The sequence below is a fragment of the Balaenoptera acutorostrata genome, chromosome 20, assembly GCF_949987535.1.
Source record: "Balaenoptera acutorostrata chromosome 20, mBalAcu1.1, whole genome shotgun sequence".
NCBI classification, from domain to species: domain Eukaryota; kingdom Metazoa; phylum Chordata; class Mammalia; order Artiodactyla; family Balaenopteridae; genus Balaenoptera; species Balaenoptera acutorostrata.
Window position 1 is genome coordinate 2,958,763 of NC_080083.1, and position 18,903 is coordinate 2,977,665.

An 18,903-nucleotide genomic window follows, 5' to 3' on the forward strand; every position below is an offset into this window, starting at 1 on the left:
GTGCTCTGAGACTAGGAACAAAGATCCTTTGAGTCTGTTCTCCTCTCCTGCAGTTTGTTCTCTTGTTTTGCAGTAGTTAATTACCAAAAACGATCTAAGAGGCTGTCTTCTCATTTTAGGAGAAAAGCAGGGCTGGGGACCCGTTTGCTGACGGCAACCCCAGGCCAGAAAGTCTATTGGGCCCACATCCCCAGGTGAATCAGGAAAAGTCTGGGCTGGTTTCTGGAAGAGTGATGATGCAGCTTCCAGCTCTGTGGTTCTCTGATTTGGGGATTTTACCAGAAAAACTGCACAGTGAATTTGGAGGACTGATTTAAATGTAACTCTTCCAGATAACTCCACCTCACTGTTATCACCATAGTTTTCATAAAAGATAAGACTTTCAGTTCCAGAAAAGGGGGAAGGACACAGTCTCAATCAAGTATCATCCCTTGAAATCAATCAAATTCAGATCTATGACTTGTTTATTATGTTATTCTTATTTTTCTCAGTCTGATTGCCTGCTTTTTCTTAATTTCTGATGGACAAATATTAGCTAGGTTTGTGAGTCACAGCTTGGCAGACACAGACGAAAAATATCCAGAGAGATTTTTGAAGCTGTTTCCTTAGGAGAGAGGCTGCGGGGCTTCCTTAGTCTGAAACTGTCAGATAGAGTCTTTGGGTTGAGAATGCTCTTCTTGAATTCTTCCAGATCCCTCAGGATGATGGCCTTAAACCCATAAACTGGGAGGGGATCTGTTGGCAGCCATCACTCATGTGACTCCAAGGGAGTTTGTCAGTTTGTGGGATTATTCATCACAGAGTCAACTGGATGAAAGATTAATGATGACCTACCTGCCGACTGATTTCCTACCACATGGCTTGGTAGAGTTTGAGTTTCAAAATTCTGAGTAGGGAAACCTCCCTCAATTCTGGGAAGGAATACCAAGTCACAGCTTGGCCCTAACATCCCTGGTGGCAGGTTTGATTCAGGAAAGAAGGAAATTACAAAATTTGTTTTGTGCCGAAGAGAGAGAGACACCTGTTTCATGTGAGGTTGAGTGATGGGAGGCTGGCCTGGAGGACAGGACAGGGTGGAATTGCAGGGCCATCTGACGTCCGGGGAGCAGGTGTGATGAGAGGGCCGGGAGGTGGTCTGGACATTGTGACGGGGGGTCAGGAGGACCCCCACCTCGGCTCTGAGATACGTTGGTGGGGGGCGGTGGGGGGGAGAAGGATAGCACCAGCCAAGAGGCGGCAGGAGAAGCAGCGTCTTTGGCGAAAGCCGAGCTCCGGTTAAGGCAGGGAGGCAGGGGACTGTCTGAGAAGAGGCTGAGGATATTGGGGTGCTCAGGGCGCAGTGGAGGCGGGGTGGTGACTGTGAGCGCTGGGTCAAGAGGGAATTAGGGTCTAGGACATACGTGGGCGTTAACCCCGCCTTCCGGTGCGGGAGCGTTGACCCAGGAGGCCTGGGTGTGATGAGGTGCCCTGCAGCTCCTGGAGGCCGGCCGGAAGGTTCTGTGTCAGGCCTGGCGGGGGAGGGGGTTTAGAAGTTGAGGTGGATTCTGTGGTTCTGGGAGGGCCAGAGGCCGCCACGGGGTCAGTGCTCTCAGGCCCAAGTCTGGGCAGATGTCACAGCTTGGCCACGGCGCCCTTTTCCCACAAGCTCAGGCGGATCTCAGACACAGCAGTTTCCCCGAGAGCCACACTGGGAATCTGTTTACCAGCCCTGGCTTCGGCCAACCTCCTCACTTCATAGATGAGGAAGCTGGGGTTGAGAGAGGACAAATGAGTTTCCCAGTTCAGGTTGGGACTGAAAATTCAGGTTTCCTGTTTTCCAAGCTGCTGCGGAACGTCTGGTCGCTTGGAGCTCCGATGGGGCACCGGGACGGGCTGAGCGAAGCTGCGCGCTGCCCTCCGGGGTCAGCAGGAGAGAAGGGGCGGGGGAGATAAGGGAGAGCCTGGCTCAGTGCCCCCTGATCGGCGCCTGAGGTTGTGGAACGGGTCAGGCTGGGCAGCCACGCCCCCTCCCCCTCCCCAGAAATATCAGAGGCTCTGTGGCACGTGGGTGAGCCAGTTCAGCTTCCAGAACCAGGTCATTCGGAGAGAGGGACAGAAAAGAAAGCAACCCTATTCGTTAATGTTGGAGAAGACTCCAGGAACGTTCTGGGCTGCGAGAAGCCAGCTCCTTTCCCTCCTGGCCAGAGATTTAAAACCATGAAATGAAATGTAGAGGAACCTCTGGGAACCTCTTCCGGCGTGTCTTCAGCAGTGGAAGAGGGCAGTCAGGTCAGGGATACTCAGGAACCTTCGTACTGCTGAAAAGGGCCGCATCTAGGCCGTCATGACATGCATGCTCTGTACATGTTGACAATCAACAGAGCTGCATCTGACATAGATTTTTACTGTTTTCCATGCCCTCCAACACCAAGCGGGAATTCTCGGTCAGTGATAAGAACTGCCCCTTGGTTTATGTGCTTTAATCCAGGTCCTGCCAAATCACACGGGGTGGAGAGCCATGGGGGAGTGCGATGGCTTGGACCCACCCCAACCCTAATCTCAGGGGCGAGCTGGACCGGCCCCCACCCCATTCTCCCTCTGTTCCATTAGTTTTCCAAATCCACTTGAGTGTATATGAAGAAATCCTGTGGGGGAGCTGTAGAACCTCTCCGGGACAGGGGTCCCCAACCCCCGGGCCACAGACCAGTGGTGGTCCGTGGCCTGTTAGGAACCAGGCTGCACAGCAGGAGGTGAGTGGTGGGTGAGCGAGCAAAGCTTCATCTGTATTTACAGCCGCTCCCCATCGCTCGCATTACTGCCTGAGCTCCGCCTCCTGTCAGCATTGTGGTGAGTTGTATAATTGTTTCATTATATATTACAATGTAATGATAATAGAAATAAAGTGCACAGTAAATGTAATGCGCTTGACTCATCCGGAAACATTCCCCCCGACCCCAGTCCGTGGAAAAATTGTCTTCCGTGAAACCAGTCCCTGGTGCCAAAGAGGTTGGGGGCGGCTGCTCTAGGGCACAGACGTTGGGGGCCAGGTACCCTGGAACGGTCCTGGGTTCCTTGGTGCCCCCCTGGCATCCCCACACAGTGGCGCTGCCCAGGAGCAGCTTTCTTCTGAGGAGCGAGATGCTTCCCACCTTCTCCCCTGGCGTCTGTTATGGGCTGAACTGTGAACCGCCCGCCCCCCGCCAAAACCCCGCATCGGATGTTGAAGTCCTAACTGATGCCGAAAGCTCAGCTTCTCTGTGCTGGTGCCGAATCGAATCTCGGAGTTTTGGGTGAAGTAGAAAGAAAAGAATAGCTTTATCGCTTTGCCAGGCGAAGGGGGCCACAGCCAGTGCCTGCCTCAAAGAACTACGTGTCCCAGCCCGGGAGGATCTGCTGAGGGGTTTTATAGCAGCGGTTCAGAGGTGAGGTCTCTGACCAGATGAGGGTGTGTGCCGGGTCTCAGGTGGGTCTCCTGATCTTTTTTTTTTTTTAAATAAATTTATTTATTTATTTATTTTTAGCTGTGTTGGGTCTTCGTTTCTGTGCGAGGGCTTTGACCGCAGAGCTCAGGAATCTCCAGTCCTTTCCAGACCGATCCCCCAGCTTGGCTGAGATTATGGGGGGGCGAATGATTCACAGAAGAATAGCAGTTTCGGGTCTGGGCTGGAGGATGGGTCAGAGCCTGTGGGGAGACAGCCTGGGCCTCCCTGAGCCTGGGGACTCGGGCTGCCTTGTGGCCACTGCAGCTGGCCGTCCTCTAAGCCGAGCAGAGTAATGACGACCGACTGAGCTTCCTCTGGGGGGAGGAAACAGTTAAAATCCTGCCGCAGCTGCCGTCAGCTGGGCGTGGTTCTCCCATCTGACTGGGGCAGCAGGATCCTGGGCCCAGGAGCAGAGGAAGCCCAGCTCCTGCGCAGAACTTCCACATGGCTGAGTTTGATCTGATGGCTCCAGGGCCTCTGCCCGGGGTCCCCGCTCACCCTCCGGCCACTCTCAGCCCAGACTCTGGGTTGGCCAGCCCAGCAGAAGGAGAGGGCACAGCCTCCCTGGGGAGCTCCCCGGGGGAGAGCTGGGGACAGAGCCGTGGCTCTGCCTGGCAGGGGCGTCCTGGGGCGGAGGTGGAGGAGGAGGAGGAGGTCCTGTGCGACTTCTGCCTCGGGGCCAACAGGGTGAGGGCCATGAAGTCCTGCCTGACCTGCATGGTGAACTACTGCCCAGAGCACCTGCGGCCGCACCAGGAGAACAGCAGGCTGCAGGGCCACCAGCTGGCAGAGCCCGTGAAGGACCGGGACCTGCTCGTGTGCCTGGCCCACCGCAGCCCGCTGGTTGCCTTCTGCTGCCCCGATGGGCAGTGCATCTGCCAGGAGTGCGGCCGGGCCGAGCACAGGGGCCATGCCTCTGTCTCCCTCGATGCCGCCCACAGGGACAAGGAGGCAAGTGCCGGGGTCCGTGCGGAGAGGGAGGTGGGGAGGCCGTGGGTCAGGGAGAGGCCTGGCCTCTGCCTCGGCTCCTGGGGCTGCCGGCTTCACTACTGTGCTCTTAGCTTTGGCCCCTGGCTGTGCAGCCAGCGTCCCTGTCTCTTGCACTTGGCTTTGGAAACTGGAGTCGGTTACTCTGTCGCCATCTCGGTCCTGCTGTCCCTGTACTCTCTCTGTCTGCGTCTGTCGCTCCTCTGGCTACTTTCCTGCTACTTCTCACTCAGCTTTTGGTGACTGATCCGTGGGTGGGTGTTGGGTGCAGAAGATGTTTCCCTCTGGCTGGATCTGAGTGGCAACGAATGCAATGTAAAGCTTGGCAGAAGTTCAAGAGAAAAGAGCCAAAACTTTGCCCGAAGTTCTCTTTTTCCCTTTACCCCAAACAAGAGATCAGTAGCAAGGGCCCCTCTGGAGATACCGGGTATGAAGTCCAAGAGCTTGAATAGTGCCGAGATAACAGAGAACTGGAAACTTCCCTCCAGGTACAATGTCAAGGACTGCTTACCTTAGGGAAAATAAATCTCCTCATCAGATAGAGGTATCAGGAGAGACTGAGAAATACTGTGCTCATAGCCTGTAATTTTATTCCCATCAGGTAGGGCAACCGTTTCTAGAACAGCTGGCTTTTCTTTGCCCTGAGAAAGTTGAGAGCCTGGAGAAGTTCCTGGGAATGGATTCATATGCTTCGTTTCTCATACTCGGACTTTCCACGAGCACGTTTGTTCTCAGTGGGGAAGTGCAGTTCTTTTGTCCCACATTTCTTGTGTCCAGACTCTGGGCAGCTCCCTGTCTGCACTGAGGCCTGTGGCAGCGTCTTGGCCCCGGGGGTCCCTGGGCAGCGGACAAGGAGCTTCCTGGGAGGGGCAGCAGACAAGGAGCTTCCTGGAGGAGGACCCGCTCCTCCACACCCTCCCTTAAGCGTGGATTTTATCCAGCGTTAGTGGGAATTGTTCCAGAAAGCTCTGTATTCCAGATGCCAGTGAGTCATTGTTATCAGCTCTACAATCCACTTGCCAACAGTTCCCAGCATCTCCAGTGCCAGGAAATGTCCGATCAGGAGAGCAGGTCACTGCCACCCACTCCCCACGTTCACAGCCACGTTCACAGAGGAGGCTCTGGGTCAGCAGACAGGTCAGAGGATAAAGCTCCACGTAATTGACTCCATGGTCTTCATGGAGTCTTGCTGTGTGCTACGTGCTTTCCGTGGATTTTCCCATCCAGTCCTGGAATAACTCACTGAGGTGGTGACTCTTTTCGTCTTCACCAAATTTGTCCAGACTCATACAGATGACTAAGCCATGGAGTGGGAATGGAAGCTTCTGGAAAGCCACCCCACTGGAGGAACACAGGGAAGGACCTCAAGGTCACAATATTATAACCTTACTTTATTTTTTTTGCACCAAAACCCTGCCACACATGTCGTAGAGAGATTAAAGCAGAGTGTACTGCTTTCCCCTTGTTCAGGGTATAATATCTGAATTCTGTTATGTTTAACTGGAAAAGTGATGCATGTCCCCGTTCAGAAACAATCTCCACCAAATACTGAAATAGATTTTCCCAGAAAAGGCCTCCCTCCCAGCCTGGATCTGCCCATCTCCGTCCTCAGAGGCAGGCACCATGATCTACTCTTTCTTCTGTTTCCTTTCAGAAATTCTATGCCTGTAGCAGCATAGATACAATATGAATTTTAACGTAGTGTAAGGTGGTGCGTTACAGAGACGTAGGGTAATTGTCATTCTGAGTAGGGAGGGTTGTGTTTCTCGTGTGTGGAACCCCAAATTCAGACATCCCGGGAGGGAGCGGTGTCAAGTAAAATACAGACAACTGGGGCAGTTCTTGGTGCGGAAAGCAGGCCGGTTCCAGGTGTGATGCAGCAGCCCCGTACCCCAGATCCGTGGTGCGGGCCCAGTTCCCAGCCTCTGCTTCCTGGTGTGCCTAGCAGAGTTCCTGCCTTTCCACCCTGCATCCTTGCTTTCAACGCTGAGAGTGCGTGTGTGCTCTGTAAGCGCTTTTTGGGTGGCCCTGCCACGGCTCAGGAGCCAAAAGGTTTCTTGCAAGGAGCCCAGGAGACCAGCTCCGAAGACACGGTACCTGGATGAGGCTGAAGCCACCACCAGGATTATCTTGAAAGTCTCATTAGACATAAGTAAGGCTCCAGAAGCTCCATCTCTCCCCCAGCCAGCCCAGCCCGCTGGAGCCGCTTGCTGAAGGTCACTTTGGATCGAGTTAAGCGCCAGTCACTCAGGCATGTTGTGCAAGGGAAACCGTGAACAGCGGGGTCAGCAACAGGGACACAGAGCGGCCGGGAGCTGCATCGGGTCCACAGAGCGACTGATTTCTCAGTTCACCGACAGAGCCCCTTCTGAGGCTCCCACGGTCTCTAGCTAAGCCAGTGGGCAAAAACTCTGGATTTGGGAATTCTGGGTGTTCTCTGATGATTTGTTCTTTGCCGCTGGGCTTCCAGAGCCCAGCTCTTCCCAATGGGGACTCTGCTCTTCCCCTTGCCCAGGCCAGCGTCCCAAGGCCTCTTAGTTGTTTTTTTTTTTTTTTAAATTGAAGTGTAGTTGATTTATGATGTTGTGTTAATTTCTGCTGTACAGCAAAGTGACTCAGTTTTACACATATATACATTTTTAAAAAAAATTTATTTATTTATTTTTGGCTGTGTTGGGTCTTCGTTTCTGTGCGAGGGCTTTCTCTAGTTGCGGTGAGCGGGGGCCACTCTTCATCGTGGTGCGCGGGCATCTCACTATCGCAGCCTCTCTTGTTGCGGAGCACAGGCTCCAGACGCGCAGGCTCAGTAGCTGTGGCTCACGGGCCCAGTTGCTCCGCGGCATGTGGGATCCTCCCAGACCAGGACTCGAACCCCTGTCCCCTGCATTGGCAGGCAGACTCTCAACCACTGTGCCACCAGGGAAGCCCTATACATTCTTTTTTAAATATTCTTTTCCATTATGGCTTGCCCCAGGAGACTGGATATAGTTCCCTGTGCTTTACAGTAGGACCTTGTTGTTTATCCATTCTACATGTAATAGTTTGCATCTACCAACCCCAAATTCCCAGGCCATCCCTCTCCCTTAGCGTTTTTTTTTTTTGGCCGCACCCTGCAGCATGCAGAACTTCCCCGACCACTGTGCCCCCTGCAGTGGAAGGGCAGAGTCTTAACCACTGCACCACCAGGGAAGCCCTTCCCTTAGCTTTTAAGAGCAGCTAATCTTAACTCCACTCACCTTGTCTGAACTCAGGCTCGCTGCTGGGAAATGAAGCTGTGGCATGCGTGTGTGTGAGTTGTGAAGTTTGCACTCTTTCTGTGACTGCTTTCCTGTTTGTTCTTTTCTGTTCCTTTTCAAGTTTATCAAACATTATCGAGCACTTTCTGTGGGCTAAGTGTGCTACACTATCTCGGAGTATGGGCTGTAGTCAGGAAGCCAGGGCAGGTCCACGTCTCCCTGGATGCCAAAGGGCTGGGGCAGCACAAAGGCCCTGCTGCGTGTTCCAAGGAGGAAGACCCCCGGCAGTGAGGTCAGGGCAGGTATCTTGGGGGAAGGAAGGCTCGGCTGGGCCCCGTCTTAGACCTTCAAGTCCATTAATGGCAGGTCACTGCATCCAATCTCAGCATTGGTTCCAGAAAGCTCAGGATACGGTGGGGATCTCGGACACAGTCTCCAGGTAGAGCAGGAGCCAAGGTCTGAGAGCCACAAGTGTTCCCGCTTCTTGGGGGCGCCGTTAACCAGCATTGTTCACAGCCCATCTGCTGCCAAAAGGCGGATGGTTTGAGGCTGTTCAGGAGAATTTCTTCTAGAAGTTCCGAGGAATGCCTTGGACTCAGTATTATGCAACTTGTTTTATCCTGAACGTTCCAGCAGGCTGTATGTCTTTCAAGAGCAGGGACAGTGTCTTATATAACTGGACTGGCATGTAGCGAGCTCTCATCAGCTGGCCAAGGAGTGAAGTCAGGGCCCAGCTGGGACCCTAGTGTTCCCAGACACAGACTCTCCAGAGGGAAGCACAAAGCAACTGACACCATCTGGAATTTCCTCCTCTCTTCTCCCTCCCCCTGCTGTTCCAGTTTGCATCTCTAACCCGACCCTGGCCACTGAGCTGGGTACCACCTTTGCCCTGGAGACAGAAGCAAGAACGATTTTGTTAACATATTCTTGAGGCACCAGAGGAGACGCTAAACCATCTGATGAGGGTCGTAGAGCCTGAGAGAGGCAGGTCTTGTACCCCAGATATGGTGCCTGTTGCACAGCATCTGTCCTCACGGTGCTGAAGCGGGGAGGACACTCTGTGCCTTTGGACATGGGGCCGTCTACTCTCATTGGCACTGCTGTCCTGCTTTTGTGTGGGGCCTGCCTGGGCCTGCGATGTGATGTGCGTATGGCTGACGTCTTGGGACACCCCGGAGCCAGGGTCTGGGCACCCCGGCATTTCCTGGGAACAGGAAAAACTGGAGATGCTGATATCCCAAGTGGCCCCGCCTCTTGTGGTAAGCAGGAGTGCCTGCTTGTGGGGTGACTCACTCAGAGGTCCCCACTAGGCACTTGGGAGTCCCTTTCTCCTTTTATGGCAGTCCGCAGACAGTGGGGAGAAACCCCCTCCCTGGACACTCTGGGGGTCTCCTGTGACCCCGGATGGTGCTGGGGCCGACCGCTTTAACACACTCTGCACTCGTTGCTACTGTGTGCTCTGTTGTGTCTCCCACCACCTTTTAACAAGCAGCTCATGTCCCCTCCCGTCCTGGAGCAGGTCAGTGGGTAATAAGCCTTCCAGACAGACCAAGATTCCACATTGCCCCCAAATAGGCCAGACCCCGCATCTTCCCTGCTTCCCCCACTCCTGGGCATCAGGCATCAGGTCTCAGGTCTCAGGGGCGGGAGGTCACCCGGGCTCCCTCGGCTCTGAGTCGGGGCCGCAGGGCCTGAGCAAACGTTCCCGGGCTTCTGCAGAGGGAGACGAGTCCCCTGCCTGCCGGGGCTGCCACCGCTGGGGCCTGGGATTCCCGCGGGCTGCAGTGGGAGGAAGGGGAGACGCGCCACTGTGCCCCCGCACCCCGAGTCCTGTTAGGGTGAATGACGACACAGCTGGCGTGCAGACACGCTGCTGTGAAAATCAGTGAAAGCTCTTCTTTCTGTTGCTGCTGTCTCGTGCCCTTGTGGACGCAGAAAGTGACAGGGCCTCTGAAGCTTGCAAAGGCTCTGGTTTCATGCCTCGGCACGTTCTCAGCAGACAACGCTTGGGGAGTTTCAGGAGGCGAGAGTGGGGCTGGGCAGGGGCGTCGACCTGGGCAAACCCGGGGTTCTCAGGTGGCCACTTGCCTCGGCGGGGAGGGTTCGCTCTGCCTGCATCCGGCAGAGAATAAGAGTCCGTGATGGAAAGCAGCCAAGGTAGTGCTAGTAACGATGATGAGGATAATGATGCCACCCACACGGATGGAGCACCTGCAACGTGCCCGCTACTGTACAGAGTTCCTGCTGACACGCCTCCCATCCTTGCGGGAACCCTGTGAATTGGGCACTTTAGCTGCTCCCACCTCACAGGTGAAGAAATGCAAGTGTGGAGGCGTTAAGTAGATTTTCCCAAAGTCTCATCTGCTAAGTAGGAAGCCTGGGACGCCCACCCCCGACTTCAAGCGCCCTGTGCTCCTTGTAAGGCTGTTCTGGGGCCGGATGGGCTGGACTCAACTCCACTGACAACTGTGTGACCTTGGATAGGTGGCTGCATTTTCTCACCTGTACAATGGAGATAATGTGTTTACCTGCTGTGGGCATGGTCAGGATGATAGGAGGTGACGCAGAGAAACGCTTGAAGCGATGCCCGGCGGCGCAGCGTAAGCTCTCCCTGTACAATGGAGATACCTGTACAATTTTCTCACCTGTACAATGGAGATAATGTGTTTACCTGCTGTGGGCACGGTCAGGATGATAGGAGGTGACGCAGAGAAACGCTTGAAGCGATGCCCGGCGGCGCAGCGTAAGCTCTCCCTGCATTTTAGCCAGTTCACCCCGGGAAGTGCCGGCACGCAGCTGACCCTCTGTGCCTCCACTGAGGGTGGGTGCTCCAGCCTGGCTTCTGAGAGCAGCTTCTGAGACCGACTCCCCTTTCCATGGAAGAAGGGCAGACGGTGCCTTTGCTCCTGGGGACCTTCCGAGTGCCCTGGGCTCCTTCCTCCTTGACGCTGACCTTTCCTCTTCTTAGGCTGAGCTTCGGAGCACCCAGTTAGACCTGGAGCGGAAACTCAAGTTGAATGAAGACGCCATCGCCAGGCTCCAAGCCAACCATAAATCCGTTCTGGTAAGGCTGGCCGGGGTCACCTGCCGGGCTTTGGCACACCTGGCAGCTGCTGCGTGCTCAGCCAGGCCCACCCGGGGTTGTGGGATGCAGGGTGCAGGCCCGGCCCCCGTGTCCACGGGTCCCATGGGTTTTATCATTGGGTGAGAACTGTGGGTACAGATAAGGTCGGCCACACCGCAGGGTGACTTCACCTTGTTATGGGGATTTGCTATGAAATTAGTTCAAGATTCAGAACTGGCAAGTGATTTACTTTTTAATGTTATAGAGTAGAAGCAAGCTAGTCCTGTAATGACAGTGTCCTTATTTGTATATGTGCATATGCTTTTTTGACCGGGAGAAAAGGGTAAATGTGGGAGTCAAGGGGGGTGGTTAGCTAGAGCTCCAGAAATTATGCATAATCTTGGATTCTTCCATCATGGGAGGGTGTTCTGCATGCGATTTTCACCAGTCCTAAATCCTGGCAGCCAGAAAAGAGAGGTGAGAGTTGCTGGATTAGTGGATGGTATTTGATAAGGCCAGTGGCGTGCCAGGCTACTTAGTTTTAGTCTCTCTGGTTTATGACCACTTTCTATAATAAACTCTAAGTAGACCCAAACAGTTCCACAAAGGTTTCTCATTAGTGGCAAGCCAATAACCACAACTCAGAGGAGAATGCAAAACAACTACCCTATGGCAGTCAGTCAGCAGCAGCATCTTTGCATATCAAGAATGATTCTATCCATTCATCCATCCATCCACCTATGTATCCACTATGCATCCATCTGTCCATCCATCCATCTGTCCATCCATCCACCCACCCATCCATCCATCCACCCATCCGTCTATCCATCCATCCATCCATCCGTCCGTCCGTCCATCCATCCACCCATCCACCCATCCACCCATCCATCCATCCATCCATCCATCCACCCATCCACCCACCTATCCATCTATCCATCCATCCATCCATCCATCCGTCCATCCATCCACCCACCTATCCATCCATCCACCCATCCACCCATCCATCCATCCACCCATCCACCCATCCATCCATCCACCCACCTATCCATCCATCCATCCATCCATCCACGCATCCGTCTATCCATCCATCCATCCATCCATCCATCCATCCATCCATCCATCCACCCACCTATCCATCCATCCACCCACCCACCCATCCACCCATCCATCCATCCACCCACCTATCCATCCATCCATCCATCCATCTATCCATCCGTCCATCACCTACCCATCCACTCACCCGTCCATCCACCCATCCATCCATCCATCCATCCATCCATATCTAATACATGTAACCATTTCAACTTAATTTCTTCCTCCTTGGTGTTTATAACTAACTAGCTGTGGAAGCATGAATACCTATTTCTTACCCATATAATCTTATGAAAAGAAGAACAATAATTCTCCCTTTAAAGTCTTGGAAACCTTCAGAGATTGTTGATTTCCATGCTCAATGTAATCTGGAGAACCGCATGGAGCATCTTGCCTTTTTCCAGCTCTTTATTTTCCAGACACTTTGATCCCTACTCAATTCTTCTCTTAACTGCATGGTAACCAGGTGAGGTAGCTACCACAGTGGCCACCGTGTAGGAGGTACATGAGGACACAGAGACAACAAGAACTGTCCAGGGCCCCCAGGTTGATGGGACAGGAGAGCCTGGGAGTGTTGCTTCCTTGACTTAAGAATGATGCAGTCTGTTGCAATGGTGGTGCTTTAGTTTCTTTATCTAAGAAATGGGGACTGTAGTAGTACAGTCGTCCCTTGGTGTCCTCAGGGGTGGTTTTAGGACAACCCCCAATCCCCCCCCACAACAGATACCAAAATCCACAGATGCTCAAGTCCCTTGTATAAAATGGCCCAGTATTTGCATGTAAACCTACGCACATCCTCCCGTATACTTTAAATCTTCTCTAGATTACTTACAATACCGGATACAATGTAAATGCTGTGTAAATAGTGGCCAGCTTGGCAGAGTCTAGTTTTGCTTTTTGGAACTTTCTGGAATTTTTTCCCAAATATTTTCGTTCTGTGGTTAGTTGAATTCGTGAATGTGGAATCCGCAGATACGGAGGGCCATCTGTATTTACCTTCTGGAGTTGCCATGAGAGAATATGTATACAGTGCTCAGAACAGTGCCCGGCCCATGATAAGCACTTCCTAAATGTGGCCGTTATTGTATTACTATGTTATGTAACTAAAAAGTGACCAAGCAGGCGGCAGGACCCCAGGAGAACAGAAAACAGTACCTGGAGGGGCTGCTCAGAGGGTTCTCAGATGGGATGGTCATGGAGGGACAATGGGGGAGATTGAGGCAGGCGGGGCATGCGCTCCGGGCTGTGGAGTGGTGCGAAGGGAGGGTGAGCAAAGGGAAGTGTTTCCAAGAACTTACATGAAGTTGAACCAGGTGGTTTGTGTTGGGGCAACGATCTGGAGTTGGGCATTGTCAGAGGGAGCCATCAGCACCAGGACCTAAGAACTACCAAAGAGAAGTGGAAACCATTGAAAACGTGGATTGAAGTTGTAAATATGACATTGACTGAAGGCATTTGTAAAGGATGTGGAAGGATAGAATCCCACATGCACAAGTGCCATCGTGCAAATCCTTGCTATTCATCACATGGAATTTGTTTTATATATTTTTGAACGTGGCATTCCATTCTGCATAGGTAGGCTGGTCCTGTGATGTTTAGGTGCTGTGGACACCTGCACACACCCTAAACATTTTGTGCCTGGCACAGACACCGTAAGGTTAGGTGTGCTTTTGGCTCAGATGGACCCGGTGGGCCGTTTAACTGGACATAAAGGAAATGCTAAGAAAGCAAATTCATGCTACTGATTTGTACAAAGAAGCCAAATTATTATTTTACCGCAAGAAACATGACTATCAAGTATACTGAATACGCACATTGTCCTGGTTGGAAGATTGATGTCACAAACTTGAAGAGCAGCCCGACTGTCAGAGCTGGACTCAGAAATCAGATAATTCACTCCCCCGTCTGATGGATGAGAGACTAAGGGAATGATTGGCAAATAAGTACTTATGCCCTGGAGAGTCCTTCTTGTTTCCGGGAACCCAGGATTCAAATGAGAATAAAGGCTTCCTTTTACAATTGGAAATCGCTCCCTGATTTGCGGGTTTCTCGGGTTTGCGTTTCTGCGTGTTGAGCTTTGAGAAGGTTGGACGCCTCACTAACAGGTTCTTCACCCCTCCGCCCCCCCGCCCCCCGCCAGGTGTCGGTGTCGGAGGTAAAGGCGGTGGCGAAGGAGCAGTTTGGGGACCTCCTTGCTGCCATGAGGAAGGCCCAGGCTGACGTGATGCTTTTCCTGGAGGAGAAGGAGCAAGCTGCCCTGGGCCAGGCCAACGGCATCAAGACCCACCTGGAGTACAGGAGCGCAGAGATGGAGAAGACCAGGCAGGAGCTGGACAGAATCGCTGCCATCGGCAGCCCCGTGCTTTTCCTGGAGGTATGGGCCGCCGTGCCGCTGATGCCTGGGAGACCTTAACTCTGCTCGGCCTGCGGCGCACGGGGGAGGGGAACTGCCCGCTGATAATCGGGTGCGCGGGGAACTGTGAGGACAGAGAGCGGCTGAGTACACGAGTACGGGAGGGAGGGCTTTCCAGAGCGGAGAGGCTGGAACCGGGTCGTGGAAGATGCATCATGTGCCAGCAGAGGCAGCGGCATGTGCAAAGGCAGAGAGGTTTGAGACAGCACAGCTGATTCGGGGAACTAAGGTGCTTTCACAAGGATGGGGTGTGGGACGCTGGGCACAGAGCGATGGGAGGCGAGGCTGGCGGGGCCAGGTGGGCATCTGGCTGTAGAAGCTTGTTCTTCATCGTGAAGTCACAGCAACCCAGGGAGGACTTCAGGTGAGGGGTGATGAGCTCAGGCCTCAGTGTGCTTCATAAACCACTCCGACAGTGGAGGGATGTTTGCTGGGCCGGGGTGAGACCGGGGTCCTGCTTCCTTTCGGAGAGGGCTGCACGTGCTGGGGTGACTGAGGACAGACAGCCCAGCAGAGAAGATGAGACCTTTCATTACAATGTACCATTCATTGTATGTTAAGCCACCTGCCATCAGACATTCCATCCTCCTGGATCTGTCACTAGAGCGCTGTGTAGTTTTTTAGCAAGTCACTTAACCTTTTTGCATCTCAGATTCCTCATTTATAAACAAGCAGGTCGGAGTCAGTGAGTTCCAAGGCTCCTTCAGTGCTAATATTCCTACATACAAATAATTCTTTTATTGCATTTTGGGAAGAGATTCCCTTCTAGTTAACGGCAAACATAAATGTTTATTATGAAAAAAAAACTTGGAAAATATGGAAAAATATAAAGGAACACGGTCATCCATATTCCCATCACCCAAGATAATCGTTAGCCTTGTAATGAGTGAGAGAAAGAGAAGCAGACAGAGACAGACAGACAGACATACCAAAGAATGTCTTTCAGTTCCTTTACTTTTCAATATCAAAACAAAGAAACTATGAAGAAAAATTTGGCTTCCCATGTCATGAGTTTCCTAAAGAGCATATAAATCATTAAAAAAAAGAAATAAAATCTCTTTTTTTTTCTCCTTTGGTAACTTTAACATAAAAACTTTAATATGTATAAAATATATTTTAGTATAGGACAACTTATTTTAGTTAAACATAACTTCTTTTTCCACAAATATTTATCCAATCGAAATGACATGTATTGTTCCCCAGTGATTCTTTTTTTTTAGAAATAGACCATTTTATTTTATTTTATTTTTAACTTTTTCACTGTGCCGTGCAGTATGAGGGATCTTAGTGCCCCGACCAGGGATCCAACCCTCGCCCCCTGCCTTGGAAGCATAGAGTCTTAACCACTGGACCACCAGGGAAGTCCCCCCAGTGATCTAAAATGTTACTTTTATCATATATGGCACTAACTCTACATATGGTGTTAAAATGTTTATTTTTCTCCCTATCTACTCTCTGGCTTGGCCTCTTCTTTTCCATTAATCTAACCATTCTGGTACAACTGTTTTCATCACTAAGTTTTCTGCTGTACCCAGTCTGTAATTCAGTGCTTCCATTGCATTTGAATTTTGATAATGTGTTACACCTGAAAGCAATCTTTCCTGATCACTGCAGAGTTTTGAAGCATAAGAGGCTTAATGTGATTATGTGAAAACACTTTTCAAACTCTTAAAGCACAGAACAAGAATTAGAGAACACTGTGTATTGGATTGAACCGACTAGGAAAATGCAGCAGCAAGCATTCCCGCCTGAGGACTTGTCTGTGAATCTTCCAAGTGCCACACCCGTTCCTCCATCCCTGTCGTGGCTTGTGTTTAAATTAGTTAAAAAAAAAAAAAAAGTACTGATAGAATGAAGGTTGGAGGAATGTTACCGCCATCTGCGCTGTTGGTGTAACACATTTGTTCTTCGATTCCCTGTCTGGGCTATGTATTGCATCTGCTCGTGGGTGCCTAGTATCTCTTGATTTTTAAAAGTCCACTTTCCCAGTTAAAAAACACGAATGCTTTCTACGTTATCAGACGCTGAGCTGGACCCATTACACACACTTTCTTTGTGAAGTGCACGTCACCATCAGCCTATTTTACAGATGCGGAAGGTGCAGTGTTGAGGAGGGCAGCCCTGTTTAAGAAGCACAGAAGCCAGGGCAAGTTCTGCCGTGTGTCCTTTCCTGCAGGAGTACTGCAAGTTCAAGAACATGAAGGACGATGCTTTCCCCAGTGTCTACATTGGACTCAAGGACAAGCTCTCGGGCATCCGCAAGGTCATCACGGACTCCACCGCGCACCTGATCCAGTTGCTGCAGAACTACAAGGAGAAGCTCCAGGAGTTCTCCAAGGAAGGTGAGAGGCTGTGGCTTGTAGTGTCTCGGAGGGGCTGGCGGGGGAGGTGGGAGTTGGGAGGGAGAGCAGAACCGGGGAGCTTCTCATTTTCAGAGCCATCCCCTGGCTAGCCGTGCTACTGATGGACACTTAGCTTGATGACTGAGACCTGAGAATGTGAGTCAGTCTCGTCACGCCCTTGGCCGGCATCTCCGAGACTAGCTTCTGAGGTTGCTGACGCCTGTACTTTCAGGTGAAATCCAAGTCAGGCTGGGGTCTTTCCTCAGCGTGTTTTACTTCCGTGTGGTCCGTTGAGCAGGGGTCTCTGACACGTGACTGGTGTCCGGGCCCTTCTTCCCCGAGGAAGCCCAGGGAAGAGGGGCTGGGGGTTCCTGCTTCTTAGGTTCTCCTGCCCACCTGGACAGGTGTGCATGCACAATTCTCTGATTTTCTAGAGGAGTACGACATCGGAACTCAGGTGTGTGCCTTCACTGAACACAAACACTGGACCTCGGAACCCGAGCCCAGCACCAGGCAGCAGTTCCTCCAGTGTAAGTTGTGAGCAACTTCCCTCTCCCTGGGTGTGGACGTGCGTGTGAGGCTTGGAAGCAAGGATGCCGTCTGTCACGTAGGTTTCAGGTTCTTGCAACATCAGGGTCTATGCCCAAATGGTACATTTTAAAAAGTTTAATTTAAAAAAAATTTGAACTTTTCATTTTGAAGCAGTTTCAAACTTAGGAAAACATTGCAGAAAGAGGACCAAGAATTCTTGTATACCTTTCATCCAGTTTTTCCAAGCATCGTTACAACGGTCCACTGATCCAAACCGGAAAATGAAATTGCTGCAAGGCTATTAACTAATCTATGGAATTCAGGTTTCACGAGGTATTCCTCCCAGTGTCCTTTTTCTGGCTGGAAGTCCGGTCCAAGGTCACAGTTGTTTCTTTGTCTCCAATCTGGGTCCAGTCCCTTTGTCCTTCTGTGTCCTGCATGACCTTGGCCCTTTCAAAGATCCTGGCTAGTTCCCAAATGGCTCCCTGTTAAGTCTGACTTGGCCAGAACTGCAAAACCCATTGTCCCGTCATGATGTGGGAGTGTCCTGGTCTGTCAGCAGTTTTGAAAACACGTTATTTCCAATCAATACTTACTTCCTTATGGTCAACAAGGCAGGGAGGTTTCATCTCCCAGGAGAGGAAGGGCTGCATCTGGGTAGTCAAGGCTCACTTTTAGGACATGCAGCTGCTTCATCTCTTTGGAACGTGCCGTTGAACCCTGCTGCTGCTTGCTTTCTGGGGCTGAGCGCTGGCTGACCAACTCCTGAGCCCCTTTTGCTCTGGTCGTGACGCGGAGCCTCGGGTTCGATGACTGTCTCCTGTTCTTTCCACGGCTCCTCATTTTCCCCAGGACCTCTCGGTTTCCACACAGTTTCCTTGATTTATTCTTTCCTGCTTCCTGACACCAGCACATCTATGTTTTTTTTTTTTAATAAATTTATTGATTTATTAATTATCTATTTTTGGCTGCGTCGGGTCTTCGTTGCTGCGCGCGGGCTTTCTCTAGTTGCGGCGAGCAGGGGTTAATCTTTGTTGTGGTGTACAGGCTTCTCATTGCGGTGGCTTCTCTTGTTGCAGAGCACGGGCTCTAGGTGCACGGCTTCAGTAGTTGTGGCGCGTGGGCTCAGTAGTTGTGGCACATGGGCTTCACTAGTTGTGGCTCGCGGGCTCTAGAGCTCAGGCTCAGTAGTTGTGGCGCACGGGCTTAGTTGCTCCGCAGCATGTAGGATCTTCCTGGACCAGGGCTCGAACCCGTGTCCCCTGCATTGGCAGGTGGATTCTTAACCACTGCGCCACCAGGGAAGCCCCACATGTATGTTTTACTAACAGATATAGTTAATACAAGAAGCCAAACACCTTTTGTGCTTAACATTAAAATAAAAGTGAACCACATCCTATTATAATCTGTTTTCTGTTGCATGACAGTCGTCTTTTTCATGCATGACATTAACTTCTGCTCCTAGAGTGTTGCTGTGAACTTTTAGCCTTTTATGGACTCAGATCATTTCACCTGTCCAAGTTCTGTCAAATTGCCAGCTTGACTGACCAGTGGGAGCCACTTGTAAGCTGGCCTCTTTGTCCTTTAAGCATTGACCTTCTGCCCTTGACATTCTAAAGAGTATCGCTGCTTTCTGGCACTCACAGAATGTTCCAGACCCATTCTGGTTTGCTTGTCCCAAGGCATAGAATCGCCTACGCTGTAAGGAGCCCTGGGTCCCCCTAGATGAGAAGAGTACTAACGCACTCATTCATTTGGCACGTGTATACCGAGCATC

At 51.6% G+C, this 18,903-nt stretch overlaps 1 protein-coding gene across 1 annotated transcript in view; it reads left to right on the forward strand.

The window, feature by feature from the left end:
* The first annotated feature begins 3,834 nt into the window (after positions 1-3,834).
* The window catches only part of LOC103020859 (F-box/WD repeat-containing protein 10), a 62,717-nt gene continuing 47,648 nt past the window's right edge, over positions 3,835-18,903 (forward strand). The window contains exons 1-5 of the mRNA XM_057536170.1: positions 3,835-4,412; positions 10,653-10,748; positions 13,981-14,214; positions 16,430-16,595; positions 17,030-17,125. Of these exons, the coding sequence (XP_057392153.1) occupies positions 3,906-4,412; positions 10,653-10,748; positions 13,981-14,214; positions 16,430-16,595; positions 17,030-17,125 (1,099 nt within the window). The 5' untranslated portion in view covers positions 3,835-3,905. The remainder of the gene's footprint in view (positions 4,413-10,652; positions 10,749-13,980; positions 14,215-16,429; positions 16,596-17,029; positions 17,126-18,903) is intronic.